The sequence below is a fragment of the Labrus bergylta genome, chromosome 7 (genome assembly GCF_963930695.1).
Source record: "Labrus bergylta chromosome 7, fLabBer1.1, whole genome shotgun sequence".
Lineage (NCBI taxonomy): Eukaryota > Metazoa > Chordata > Actinopteri > Labriformes > Labridae > Labrus > Labrus bergylta.
In genome coordinates, this window is record NC_089201.1 from 24,896,265 (window position 1) to 24,911,392 (window position 15,128).

Consider the following 15,128-nt stretch of genomic DNA (forward strand, 5'->3'; position numbering starts at 1 on the left):
CTTAACATCTAAAAAAAAAAAAAGACCCCAAACAACTCTCTGAAGTGAGCATTGTCTGTCGCCCCCTGCTGGGCGACATTGAACATAGACGGAGGCTAATTAGTATACACATCAAGTGCACAAAGAGCGCAAACAAAAACAAAAAAATGCAATTCACTCAACTTTCTCTGACAGCATATCTTCTCAGTCAGTGCAGTGAATAACACATGCAGACTGCCACCAAGGCGAGGACAGTCTGATCTATTACATCAGTAAATGAAGAAGCTATAAGAAGGCATATGATCAGACTCTTCCTGGTGTTATGGGCGGATCTGCGCCTTAGTGGCTCCAGGGTCACACCTTCTCCAGCCATCCGTGCGCGAGGAAGATGACTCCCCGCTGACCGGCGACATCCCAAGATCAGAGAGAGAGAGAGAGAGAGAGAGAGAGTGAGAGAGAGAAAAAACACTGGGATGCGATGACAAAGTCAACAGCCGTAATTGGAGAACTCGACAGCGTGTTTGAACAAATGCAGCCTCTTCCACTGGGCATGCTCCATCTGCTGTGAGAGAAGAACTGGGCACGGTGTGAATAACAGGCAGTTGGGCGTGTTTTTTTTTTTGGAGGAGGATTGTCGCCCTCTCATCGGCAACTGAGTGTTGTTTCACCAAACGACACAGGGGGGGAAGAAAAAAACTTATTCCACCCTTCAAAAAGGTTGTAGATGTTTTCTTTCTATCCTTGTGTGAATGATAGGGAAAGTCCCTGAGGAGGTGATCATCTCTCCCCGCTGAGACAAAGACCTGCTGCAGCCCACAGCGTCGTTACACGCAGAGAAGGAGCGGGGCTGCGCGTCGGTGTGAAGGAGGTGAGTCTGTAGGCAGCAACAAACAGAGGAGGCAGAGAAGGAAGCAGAGCCGCGTCTCCACCAGGAGCTGTCCGCTCAGCACCACCGCAGTCACCTTGCTGTGAAAGTCAGAAAACCTTGCTCAGGACTGATCGGATCAATCACACGAACTTAAGGAGACTAACGAGCCGGCGCTTGAGATCGGTGGCAGCTTTCTATCTCGACATCTTGGATGTAGCGATGATGTGACGTCCATTCTTGATGTGATGCCATTGGCTGAAATCATTTTGGATTTCGGATTCCATACCTTCCAGTGAGTCCGGCAACTATACACGCTTAGGATCCTCCAGTTGCATGACAGGTGCTTGTATAGAATACAGTAGGGTCTAGAGGGGAGGCAGCCTGATGCGCGTCAAGCTTTTCTTTCTTAGTTGGTGAGACACGACAGGTTGCTTGAGGCGCTGCTTAACTTATATAATTGTTGATCTCTGCTGTAGAAGGGGGCACGGTGCGCCTAGACTTACCTTTGCGATGAAGGGAACTTATTGGAGAAATGCCTAGGGGACGCAATGGGCCTGAGCGACGACAAGGATCGCATTGTGATAAACGTGGGAGGGATCAGACATCAGACATACCGCAGCACCCTGCGCACCCTACCTGGCACACGCTTGTCCTGGCTGGCCGAGCCTGATGCCCCCAACCACTTTGACTATGATGCTAAGATCGAGGAGTTCTTTTTTGACCGCCATCCTGGCGTTTTTGCACACATCCTTAATTATTACAGGACAGGTAAGCTGCATTGCCCGGCCGATGTCTGCGGGCCTTTGTACGAGGAGGAGCTGGCCTTCTGGGGTATCGATGAGACAGACGTGGAGCCATGCTGCTGGATGACCTATCGCCAGCACCGGGAGGCAGAGGAGGCCCTTGATAGTTTCGGCGGGGGGGGCTTGTTAGACCTGGCGAATGAGGATCCGGAGCCAGAGCCGGAGCATGCTGAGGATGATGTGGATGAGATGACAAGGAGGCTGGCGCATGGAGACACACATGACGCCAGGAGTGGAAGCCTGTGGAGCCGGTGGCAGAAACATGTTTGGGCTCTGTTTGAGGACCCTTACTCCTCTAAATATGCAAGGGTGAGTTCATTTTCAAATGTTTTCAGCATTGTTTTGTGTTTCCGTTTAAACTGAATATCCAAAAACTCACTAGGAGTTACCATGGATACATCCTGAGCCAGGAGAAAAAATGATCTAAATTGTCTAGTTGCTGGTTTAGAACAGTCAAAGCTGCATGGGCTTGAGTCTAGTCGTGAATGTGTCTGCCTTTGTCCCCTGAGAGTGAAGCAGAGATTGATGGATCTGCGAGGTTCAGACGGGCTTTTGATGACCTTCAAATTGCCCTCCCAAAGGGTTCCACATCAGAGAGGAGGAGGGCGGGGTAGGGAAGGGGGTTGTCGACCAAAGGGCTCATCTTTCAGAACAATTCACATGCTAATAAACTGTCCAACCCTCCTTCATCTTACATGAGAAGATACGGGACTCTAATTGTTACTCTTCCAGGTCTTTGGAATGATATTTCTAGGACACAGGAATCCCTGGGAAGCCTAGCTCTTTGGTTTTATAGGTTAGATACAAATTAGAAAACCAGATCTTTGGCACTACTAGAATTTCAGTGGCAGACCTCCAGACAGAATGAGGTTACTGGAAGGGACATTTCTGCTCTTTTATGGGCACTTAATGGGCACTTTTCCATGTGGGCACAATGCCTCTGGATGGTGAGGATGGAAGGACTTTACACCTCTTGTTTTTTTTTTTTGCTCTTTGACTACTGCCCCTACAAAGGTTGCTGTGCTGCCTGCTGGTTGAACAGCTGCAGCAGACCAATTGGTGTAATTACTGATCTGGCTCTGACCAGGAAGTGTAAACTGTACTGACATCTTTTCATTTTTACAGCAAGCATTAGCAAGCACTTTTCAACCAACTCAAACTTTAAGTACATTTCACCTTTTGTGCAGAGGATCTCCTCCAAAGCGGGAAAACTCCTCAGACATGTCCTCCATACAGTGTAACAGTGAGCGAGTCAAAGCACAGATTAAAGACTGACAGCGTTCCACCAAGACAGTCAAGAAGATTAATTAGAACTGAGCCTCAGAGTTAATCACAGCCTCTATTCACAGAGGAAAACCTTTGTCACTGCATATCACTGCAGGCCTGTGGTTTGCCAGCAACATTAAGAATAAGGCAAGAAGGAGTAAACAATCACTGCCTGTTATCCCGACCACCCCCCCCCCTCCCCTCCACGGCATCCTGTTCCTAAGTGTCACAAAAACACTTCATTTACTGCAAGAGGCGGCCTGATACGACGTCTGGGATGCTTGCAGAGCCTGTGTGTCAGAAGGCATCTGCGGTAAACATGCTTGTTAGAACTAGGATTTATCATGAGTGCTGACTCTGATGGGGGTGTATATTCTTTAGTGATATTTTAAACTTATGCTGGAATCAGCCATATTATTTGAAGTTAAGTTACCATAGATTAGAATGAGTTACTTAACATTCATAGTTCACAGTTTTGACCGAAGTTCACCATTCAAAAAATGAACTAGTTCACGTTCATTTCTTTTTTAAAGCTGCTCCGGGCTTCTTCTTCAGTAGAGCCCCTTATACGTGCGTCTCTAGTTATTATTCACTCAAAGGTTTTACCCAAATTAAAGACATAAACCACATACTATGAAACATTTTGTAGTTTTATAAATATCATTAAGATAGATTATTTAAAGGACAGGGAGAAAAGGCAAGTGCTCAACGGTAAATCCCAATTCAAACACACCAATAAAGGCAATAAATCATTCTTCACTTTACTGGCTTTTTGCCAAAAACAGGGATTGTTTCAGTTGATTTTGGGGGCCTGGGCTCTTATCTACAATAAAAATGGACTTACTTAATCAACATACATGTGCACAAAACAACTGCATGCATAGGGAGGCGGAGAGAAGAGAGGGAGAGTCAGAAAGGGAGGCAGAGAGAGGGATATTGTACAAGAATATATTCATTATTTAAGAAAGTTGAACAGGGATCCTGAATATTAGACTCCGACACATAGTGCTCGGCATTTGTTGGTAACTTGGAGCATGAGCGGCGGGGGGGGGGGGGGGGGGGTTCACAGTGTCCAGAGTGAACTGCACTCACGTTCTCATTCATGAGTTGCAAATGACTTCTTCAGTTCACCATCCACCAAAAGTATGAGCTTGTTCAATGAACGCATTCCAGGCACAACAAGAAGGACTTTATGCCTAGGCTGCTGAAACTGCTCTAACCAAAATAAAATCCAACAAAACATTTGATTATTTTCGTTTTAGAAATGAAGTTAATTTAACGGCATTTCTCTAAACTGTTGACTATTAAGGTCACTTCTCCTGACATTTGCGTCAAGTAGAAAAAGTTGAAGAGAAAAATCGCTATCAAATATTTGAATGCTAGATTTAGCAGAAAGCAGCAGTACCTGTAGTTCACTAAGTGGTCTTGGAGACCCCCACACAGGGCAGATCCTTACATTGGTAATGAAGTCACTGCTGTTGATCTGATATTTTTTTGAGGTTGCTCTTTTCAGTATGATGGAATTTCAAGTATTATATTGAAGGATGTCCTTGTTATTTTGTACAGTACATATGGTAGAGGGGGTGGACAAAACAACAATATTACGCAACACAATACCTCAACAGCTCATACTCTGTAGTAATGCCTCAAGAATTGACACAAAATCTCTCCTACACCACACAAAGAAGAGCTGGAGATAGTTGGCTGGAGAAGGGTTCATTAAAAATTGTCAAATGTTAATCTTGTCCAAACTCTGATTGTATGTCAGAACAACAACAGCTTTAAACATACAATCAGACAGTCGACAAAATGACAGAACGAAAAGGATACACACCGGTTGATGAAGATTGAGAATATTTGCAATGAAAACACACTAGCAGAGCCTGGCAAATAGTCTTAAAATCCATTTAACAGTATTTGTTTGTTCTGAATTAGATGATGATGCTCATCTTCATTAAAACTAATGCATGTTCTTTTAACTCAGTATGATTTGTGTGAATGAACAAAGGGGACAGCCTTGCTGAAAGAACAGGAGTCAGTGTGTGTGCTTTAGTCTCTGCTAGCACAGTGTTTCCCTGAAGAATATGAAACAAGCATGGACTGGAAGCAGACATTCATAAGCGGGCAGACATTCATAAGCAGCAGTGATTTCCTCTGCACAATGCAATGAATTGCCAGTGATGAGATGATGTGATGGGGACCTGTTTTCCATCATGGCTGCATGCTTGCCTTAGTGACACACTGAATGGACTTAACTGATTAAGGCTTCGAGTTTCCTTTGCCCAGTGGAGTATATATTAGACCTCCTCATGCCCAGACATGGCTTCCTCCTCCCTGATGCTGTTCAATATTCCTCTCAGCTGCGTAACAGTAGTATGCATTGGTTTGAGAAGCACTACAGAGCATCGCTTACTCTCTTAAAGACATCTTCATGCACGGACAAGCTGCTATTGATCCAACTTTTGTGAATCGTAGGATGATTAAGTAGCTATCTCCTGTTCTCGTCTACACATTAGTCCACCAACCTGTATTTACTTACTTCAGATTCCCTTTAAAGATACAGCTAGATACTCCCATTCAGTCTCTGCAGTTCAGTGTTTGTATATGTGTATAGCAAGTGAAACCTTGGGTTTGCAATCAATACCCAGGAGAGCACAGCGTATCTGTTACATCCATGTTGTATGCATCAGAAATCTCAGAGCCCAAATGTGATGAAATGTGATCATGTAATCAAAACGTTATGTAGACAAATGTACACTTTGGCCGTTGAGAGAAATATATTTTTCTCATAAAAGTCTCGTTAGGCATCTTAACTCGATACAACTCCCAAGGTGTGATCATCTGGACGGACAGTATGACCTTGTGTGTGGTGGAGGCCTGCTGTCGTGGTTGTGCTGAAGGAAAGAGCCTTGGCTAAATTTAGTCATGGGGGTTTTCACTAATGTCCTGTCTCCTGTTGCTGCTTGTGGCTCTTTGTAATTCTGCATGTAGCATACCTTTGAAATGCCATGACCTTGAGATACAGCCGAGGGAAGAGAAGCAAGATTGCCAGCCTTGCATTAATTTGTCCCTTATACAATGCCACTTTTTGAATCAAGAGATGTAGAGGAGAGAGAGAACAGGGGGAAGTGAGAGAGTGAGTCAATGTCACTCTCGCCATTAAACCAGAAGCCACTGTCTCAGATACAAGATTGTATTGCATTGTGTCCTGCTAAGAACTGTCGTTGAACCACGTTGAGTATGATTATCCTGCATGAATCACTGAGCCCTTTTCTCCTCTCTGTCCTTTGCTCTCCTCCACATCTTCTCCCTACCCTTTCTTCTTTTTTCCCCCTGGATCCTCCATGTACTCCCTGCTCAGTGGGTGGCTTTGGCCTCGCTCTTCTTCATTGTGGTGTCAATCACGACTTTCTGTCTGGAGACCCATGAGGCCTTCAACCCTATTATCAACCGCACTGAGCTTGAGTGGGTGGACAATGTCACAATAGAGCACACCTACCAGGAGACTGAGACTGCGGCCTACCTCACTTACATTGAAGGAGTTTGTGTGGTTTGGTTCACTTTTGAATTTCTAATGCGAATAACTTTCTGCCCAAATAAATTTGACTTCATACGGAATGCCCTAAACATCATCGACTTCGTGGCCATACTGCCCTTCTACCTGGAGGTCGGCCTGAGCGGCCTCTCGTCCAAGGCAGCTAAAGATGTACTTGGTTTCCTGAGAGTTGTCCGCTTTGTGCGAATCCTACGTATCTTCAAGCTGACCCGTCACTTTGTAGGTCTGAGGGTGTTGGGCCACACCTTGAGGGCCAGCACCAATGAGTTCCTGCTCCTCATCATCTTCCTCGCTCTCGGTGTCCTAATCTTTGCCACTATGATCTACTACGCTGAACGGATTGGAGCTAACCCGAACGACCCTCGAGCCAGCGATCACACACACTTCAAGAACATCCCCATTGGATTCTGGTGGGCTGTGGTGACCATGACGACCCTAGGCTATGGAGACATGTACCCTCAGACGACTTCCGGCATGCTAGTTGGAGCCCTTTGCGCCTTGGCTGGTGTACTGACCATCGCCATGCCTGTCCCTGTGATTGTCAACAACTTTGGAATGTATTACTCCCTGGCCATGGCGAAACAGAAACTACCAAAGAAAAAAAATAGGCATATCCCTCGGGCACCCCAACCAGGTTCTCCTAACTTCTGTAAGTCCAGCATCAGCTCCCAACCTCAGAGTCCCATTGCCCATGACGACGTTTTTGAGATAAAGTTTCAAGGTAAGAAACAAAAAAGACATAACTTCTGATATATTGATCTCATCATGTACTGCTATTCACTCGTTTTATTTTTTTCAGCTCCCACACTTCAATTAGTTGATGATTCAGGTACGATATTAACATATGTTTCACCCTAAAAACAATCAATATAATATGTGGTGAGAAGCATATTTTTCTGGATAGGAGGTTAGAGGTATTAAGGCAGACTGTGAGTAATCTAAGTATTGATTTTGAAAATCTTAATGCAATGATTCAATCTTCTATCTTAGACAAACTGAGATTTTGTAGTACATTTTTGTTTTTTAAAGATAAGTAAGCAGACCTTGGAGTTACTTAATTTCCTCTGTTGGCAATGACACCAAGATTTACTGACCTTTGATGCAGTTTGTGCTCAGAAAAAAATGGAGCATAGAGTACACAGTAAACCCAAGATAAAAACTATACAGGAAATGTGGTAGTATTGTTTGATTTAATCCCTAGGGGCATTCAAGTAGTACAAAATTAAAAGTGAGGATATATTAAACATTTCAGAAAAAAAAGTTGGAACTGTATGTGAAACCTGATTTGGTGTGTTTTCCCTTTCTTATAAGATTCCAAGCTGAACGGTGAGGCAGCTAATGCAGCTCTTGCCAATGAAGATTGCCCTCACATAGACCAGGCCATATCTCCGGAGGAAATCTTCAGCCCCAGCGAGAGAGAGCGGCCCTGCTTCCTGGTCACGACTGCTGAACGCCCCAACCACACAGGGGGCAGAGTGAGGAGGGGTACGTACAGTAACAGCCAATCACAGGCCCCTGTGAGACACTGACATGCTGTAGACCTTAGACACGATACGCTTTTTTCCCCTCATAGCTGAGTGCTACACCTCAGTTTTTCAAAGGCACACACAAAATCACAACTGCAAACCTCTTTTTACAACCTTCACACACTCTCACAACAACAACTGCTTCTCCTCAATCATCCCTTTCGGGGGAATGTACATAGTTCAAGTCACAATAGCATCTGTTCAGGCCAAGCACAATCTCCATAAATGTCAAAATTTGTCCACATCTACATTATATATTTTTTAATACCATTCATAATGTAATATCAATCTCTATATACGAGTAAGAAAGCTATTTTTGAGATTTATATGATCTAGAATGTGTTGTCTTATATGCCTAAGAAGGTGTTTTATGTGCTATGAGTGTACCATGTATGTATTTGTGTTTTAATGATTAATACCACGAAGGATCCTGACTTATGAGAACACTGCTCTTGACCATAACGGTGCATGAAGTGTCTTGCTGATGGGTGCTATCAGTATGGTGAAGGAGCACAACACAGATGGAGGAAGGCTAATGTTAGATATTAAACTAATTTACTGATTTGTAACTTTAATACCAGGGTTAACCCCCTTTTTTCTACGAACAATAAGCTACCAAACATTCCTCTAATTCTCTAGCTGCATGTGCTGCCAGCACATTACCAGAATCAAATCTTACCTGTAGCTGAGAAAACATTCACTGCCTGAGAGTGCCTACCTTTGCAAGTCTTTTGTAGTGTTAAACTCCAAACCATTCCAGTACCACCCGGTGCATGCTGTTGTACTCCTGATGCACTCAATGCATGGAGAATAATAATCTGTCTTAAGCCTGTGTTGACCTGTTTCTTTGGAGACAAAAACAAGAAAGCAACAGGTGTAGTATAACCAGAGAGGAACACCAAAACAGTGTGTCATGGATTCAGTGCTGCAGTGTACTCAGAACGTTCTCTGTTTTTCAACTGAAGGTTATGAAAAGCCTTGGAGCCTTAACAGCATGTCTGGCATGAGCGGGGATGCCTCTGGAGTGTCCTCAGTGTCCGCCCTGCCCTGCAGCCCACCCTGTCTAATGCAGCACTCACATTCTCCCATCCCATCCATTATGTAGCATGGTTGTGTAGCAGACACAATGCCATTGGAAGGCCAGTCAACACTCCTCCTTCTTATCTTTCCTGTCAGATATTTTGCTTTTACACTTGCCTTCGCTCCTGCTTTTATCATTTTTATTTCTTTATTTTTGCTGGAAAACTGTATCTTAACTGTGTAAATACTCAAGCCTTCCCAAGTCTTCTCCTTGGGTGTGTCATCATTTCCTAGACTAGAGAACATTGGCACATGCCACTCTGCATGGGTCACCTCAGTTGCATACAAAGCACTGTTCTACTTCTACCATATAGGCAAACCCCCCTCTTTTCCTATGTTTACATCATTGCCTGTTGCTCTGTTGCTTTTGATCTCGCATATTCTTCTGCCACTAACTTTTTTTATCTCATCTGCTTTTTACAATTTTGTGAAATAAATTTTCATAAGATGTAACCCCTGCGAACAATGTGCTGGACATTCCCGATACATGGCTTTGAAACATATCCAAAGGTATCATTGCCAGCTGTTAAGGGAACTCCTACTAAGTGCTTTCTACGTTGCAAAGTAGAGACGTTATTATTCTGAAAGTTCAATCAGGCCAGACTCAATGATATCCGAGTGGCCAGCCGCCCCCCCCCCCAAAAAAAGAGAAGCAAAATAATAAAATGATGTTCTTGATATGTCAAAAGAACTCAAACTGTTTGTTCATTTGCATGAAGTGCATGAGAAATTATGTTCTACAAGAAGCTAACTGTAACGCAGTAACTGTAAGAAAAGAGAAAAACCTTTCAAAAGCTTTCTAAGCTTTGTCATGTTTTATGCATTTTGAGACAGCTTTACAAGAGACTCAGTCAAAGCAGAGATTTTTATGTAGCTGCCATTCTTTGCCTTTCCCCAAAATTCCTATATTTATTTTCTTGTATTTATTTGACTGGGGCCTCCAACTAAAATAGCGTGATTAAACTTGAACAATTTGTCATAAAGCCAACTAATGATGTTATGGGCATAAAAAAGTTTTGTACAAATATATTTACAAGTAGTTATGAGTTTTTAAAAAGTATCATTAGTCTGCAGCAATTTATGCTGCTATGATGCCTAAACAAAGGCCATAATTATAAAACAACGGTGCCTTCTTACATGGCAAGGCGAAGTTTAAGGCAGAACTAAATTGACATCATTTTAAAGTGCTCCTAGCGTAGCATCTGCACACTTTATATCATGCTCATAACAGTGTGACGAAAGCTTTATTTTATAAGGTGCACCTTATGTAATTTTTGCACCACTCTTGTAACCTTAATCGCAGTAAAATGGCCTTTTGATTCTTATTGTTGCACCGTCCAACACATATATTTAACCTATAGGATTATACATACTGGATACAAACCAGCTAAAAACTGACTACAGTCCCCACCTCCAGAAAAAACTACAATTAAGCACAAAATACTACGAGAGGGGAGCAGGCAACTATAGATCCACAGTAATGTAAGCTACAGTCAGCCAGAGATGTCATGATGACTCCGGCTGTATGGATGTCTTTTATTTAAAAAAAACAAAAAAACATCAATACTGTTACTGGTACATGTATTGATACTGTCCCAGTAATTATGCACAATTCTTTCAGGGCACTTTAACAAATTATATGTTGACCAATTAGGAAATGTTGACTTCAAGAAGAAGGTACAAGTAAAGCAAGTCATCCAAGTTTTATTTCTATTTTGAATGAGCAGTTTCACTTTTTTCGAGTTATGTCTCTGTGGTAACTAATGGACGTTATATATTTGAAGAAAAAAAAAATTGTGAAAATTTGATGTGAACAGATGCAGGTGAATTATATGGTCATGCAATTCAATGGGAAGAAAAAAAAAAATTAACACAACACAGTGTGGGATGTGGGTCTACTTGGGGAAAGGTAAATGCATGTATTTTACATTTATGCAACAGAAAAGTATTCAAATAAAATATGTAAAAATAAGTCCTTGCATGAAATAAATTTTATACACAATAAGCATATAGACTCCGTTTTTATTCTACTGCACATGCATACATACAACTTCCTTTTCCCACTAGCTTACAGCTAGTGCTTCCAACTGCTGTTTGACCCACTGTGCTCAGGTCAAAGAGAGCATTAAAAAAACAAGGTGACTGTGAGAGCATGACGCCGAGTATACAAACGCATGACAATGACAAACTACTGTACATCAACCTGTAAAACAGCATGATTGGGCATGTTTATTGACCGACTAAGAGTCCAACCTCAGCACACAGACAGTACATCGTTGTCTGATGCCTTGGCTAAGCATGGGACTTACATGGTAAACCCGTGGTTTACCATGAGGAACTAACGGAGCACATTTTCTCAACCCTCCAAGCTAGTGTCATTTCCCACCTTTACCTGCACCTCAGCGGTGTACATCATCAACATCACTTTCCGCCATTATACATAATTTGTGTAATAATTTATTTTTGTTACTGTTTTTTTTATATGTTTTTAGAGACCCAGCGACAGCACCGGAGCAGACAACCAACAGAGTCAGTTTGTGTTATGAACCATGGTGTACCTACCACTATGTGTATGACCCATAAAGACCCATCACCCACCTGATAGTGTTATAGCATTGTTGTGTGTATTACTTAGTATTTTTAAATTGGGTGTGACAGTGACAACCTGTGCATCACAAACTCAGCATAGTTGTAGCACTGAGGAAGTTTTGTTGTCAAGCCTTATGTAGCTCAGTTTCTGTGACTGGTTACTGTGTTGTAATTTTTGTGTGCCTATTTTTGTTGTGTGCCAGTGCTGTATATCTGCTTCTTTGTGTGCTGAAGTTGTGTGTTCCAATGTTTTTTGAGCGATCATCAAATATTTGTGTGCTTTCTTCTGTTTCAAGAAAAAAAAAAAAATGTTGCTCCGATCTTTATCACCAACCCTACACCCCACTACTCAAGCAAAAACCTGTCACTTGTCACGTCAGCCAGACTAAAGAGTTGAAAACAAATTGTTAACTTTGGACTGTCATGGTCACATCTTTGTAGACTTTTGCACTGTTTTGCACCAGACAATTTTTTAACATTTCTTTGGTATGTTTTCTGGCATCCAAGAGATAACATCCACAAAAAAAGAATAAGGTCATACTCAAACACCACACTTTCCATGTACTATTGAGGCATTAAAAAATGTGAACTTCTAGAAATTGGTGAATATTTTAAATGCAAATACTAATTAAGTTTATGCACAACTTAATAACAGATAGTGAACTCTAATGAATGTTTACATATCCTTAAATGTAGCTACACTTTGATTACATTATCGTCTTATGCAGAAAATATGTAAACTCGTCGTATTTACATTTTAATTGACAATCATGAAAAATTGGATTATTGTTCTTTTACTGCACACAGGCAAATGTATTAGTCTGTAATACTTACCAGTGCTAAATCATTACACTCACTTTACTGGACAAGTGCCTCTTTTATGCAAATTTGTTTTTTCTTTGTGAATAAATGTTTATTTATTTCAAATTAGTCATCAGCTGTTGAAAACAAGTTATCAGACAAAAAGGCCCACCACATGCAGCAGTTTCTACAGAAAAGCAAGGGTCATACCTACTATCAAATCAGAGCCATTGAGTTCAAATTACAACTTCATTGTTTGTGTAGAAAAGTTAGTAACAAGGGACCAACTTCTTACCAAACAAGTGCAAACACACTGCCAACAGCCGACTAAGATCAGTGTGCAGTCAGGAACAGCAGCTCGGAATCTGCCAAAAGAGCGGAGCACAAATGTTGGGACAGTGTGCTGCTCAATGTCAGCCACACCTATACACGCATAGACACACACACACAAACATATATACAAAAAGCTATTATCAATGAATGACTCAATAACACAACAAAGAGGCAACTAATGTAGCCGTTTAGTGAGACTTCAGAGTGTGTGTTTTGAACACTGTATTTTGTGGTTAGTTATCTCAATAAGGTGTTCAGTGATCGTTTTGATTGGTTTGTTGTGTCTTTTTTGACAAATACAGTTCAGGCTTGTACAATAAATAGTGATAAATAAAAAAACACAGAATTTATCTTTTTTCAGTGAGTGTTGATTTTTTTTTAATCTAATCCAGGTAAAAGCACTTTTAATTTAAATTCCATTAATGCATCATTTCAGAGATGTGAATGTTTTTTTTTTTTATATTGAATTGCATAATAAAATCAATAAAATCCCCAAAAATATATAGAATTAAAATGCAGAACTATAATCCATTAGCCATTCTATTTCCTGCCATTACCCTTGAGGAGCAATGGCTTCAGACCTACAGTCGATCCCCGTTTGCTGCACTGCGGGCGCCCACAGCTCATAAATATGCAAGCCGGGTCAAACATGGCTGACCGAACTTCCCCCAAGAGGGATTAAGGTGTACAGTGTGAAAGTGTTGCAAATAGGACAAACAGAAGATCAAAAGAGTCTGACACAGACCGACAAGGACACAAAATATTGATGGACAGTTTCCAGAAAAGTGAAAAGCATGTTAGTGGTAAATCACAAGATGGCCGATGTATTTTCAGTATGAAGTGCAGAGATTGACTGCCTCCTGACACTCAAGATCACAGCAATAAAACAGCTGACATGGGGAAGATGGAGCTATAGCACCAGACTAGCCTATCCTTCACATGGTCCATAACAGCCTCACTCAGGAGGACAAACATGGCAGGTGGCCGAGGAGCCATAAGCATTGGCCATGTCCTGCAAAGCTATTGTCCCTCGTCATGTCCATCAAAGTGATGGGCTGGCCAGAAAAATGATGGCATCTGTCCTCATTTGACATAACTCAGCCTGTGTCCAAGCACAAAGCAACATTTATGACAACTGCAATTTGAGTCGGACGTTTCAAAGAGCTCAGGTGGCCTCTTAGAAGATGGAAAATGCTGTAATTTTAAAGGCACTCAAAGTAACTGTATGCAGGCTGAGCCACTGATTTTTAAAACTAAATCAAGTAGAATTATGTACACTCAAAAATGCATTCTGTTTTTCTTTTCTGCAAGTGCAACATGCTGAATATATTATCCTGTTTCAATGTCTCTGAAGTGGAATCATTGCAGAGTTTTGTCTTGAGTCAGTCATCTCAGCACACACTGCCATAGAGTGTCCAGCTCCACAGCCAATGAGAAGAGGTTTGAGCCCAGAAACGAGCTGTGGCTGAAGGACGTCGGTCTGTGAACCGTCTCCGCACATCCCATGTTCGTTCCAGCCCCAGGAGAGGAGACTCCCCCCTGAAAAGGAGAGGGGTTGGGGGGGTCAGTGGAGCTGACAGCAGAGAGTCCGGGCAGCAGCATCGTACCATATATGCTAAAATTAGAAGTCTGGAGGAAAAAAAAAGTCTGACGCCAAAAATCAAAAGGCATGCAATTACACACACACACGCACACGCACACACACGCACACACACAGACATTCAGACAGCCTCTCCTTTTCCCCACACTGACACTGAGCCAATAATAATAAAGACTCCCTGCTCTTCACAGCTGGTGAGGTGTTGGTGGGTGTGGTCAGGTCTGCATCACAGAGTAGACACGTGCCATGGCAACACAGTTACCTAATAGGCTCCATTGCCATGGCAACAGAAGCGAGCTTGCTTTCTCAAGGGTAACACATCTTCAAGCTTTCCCCGTTCTGCAGTTGTGTGTGTGTGTGTGTCTCTTTCATGACATTGTTTCGTCTATTTCACATTGTGGGGCTTCTTCTGTCTTTGTGCGTTTTCTGGTTCGTCTCAGTGGCAACAAAAGATGTGGTTCTGCCAAGTGACACATATGCTTTGCCCGTTAACGACCAAGATATCACGCCAGCAGCTTATGTCAGTATAGGATTCAGCCAGATATTAGCTTATGCACTGAAACACACACATGTAGCCCTATCTTTAGAATACTGGATGTTTTCATGGCTCCATCTTTGCTTAAGGTTAATCAGTAAACATCCTGGTTACATCATGTAATGAGTTCAATCGTTTTGTTCTTTGGGTAAAAAAGCCTTATTTTGGTGCTGTGCCTAATTCATGGATTTA

General features: G+C 42.2%; 2 protein-coding genes across 4 annotated transcripts in view; one reads left to right on the forward strand and one right to left on the reverse strand.

The window, feature by feature from the left end:
- Positions 1-15,128, forward strand: part of kcnc1b (potassium voltage-gated channel, Shaw-related subfamily, member 1b) — a 15,543-nt gene continuing 415 nt past the window's right edge. Inside the window, exons 1-5 of one of the 3 annotated variants that reach the window (XM_020659044.3) lie at positions 1-1,959; positions 6,278-7,193; positions 7,272-7,301; positions 7,784-7,957; positions 11,571-11,607. In XM_020659044.3, coding sequence (XP_020514700.1) covers positions 1,396-1,959; positions 6,278-7,193; positions 7,272-7,301; positions 7,784-7,957; positions 11,571-11,607 — 1,721 coding nt within the window. In that variant the 5' untranslated portion in view covers positions 1-1,395. Of the gene's footprint in view, positions 1,960-6,277; positions 7,194-7,271; positions 7,302-7,783; positions 7,958-8,963; positions 11,085-11,570; positions 13,152-15,128 lie in introns of those variants that run through there. The other 2 variants (XM_020659038.3, XM_020659028.3) reach the window with 2 other exon arrangements.
- sergef (secretion regulating guanine nucleotide exchange factor) overlaps positions 11,087-15,128 on the reverse strand; it is an 11,578-nt gene continuing 7,536 nt past the window's right edge. The window contains 1 exon segment of the mRNA XM_020659173.3: positions 11,087-14,340. Within this exon segment, the coding sequence (XP_020514829.2) occupies positions 14,141-14,340 (200 nt within the window). The 3' untranslated portion in view covers positions 11,087-14,140.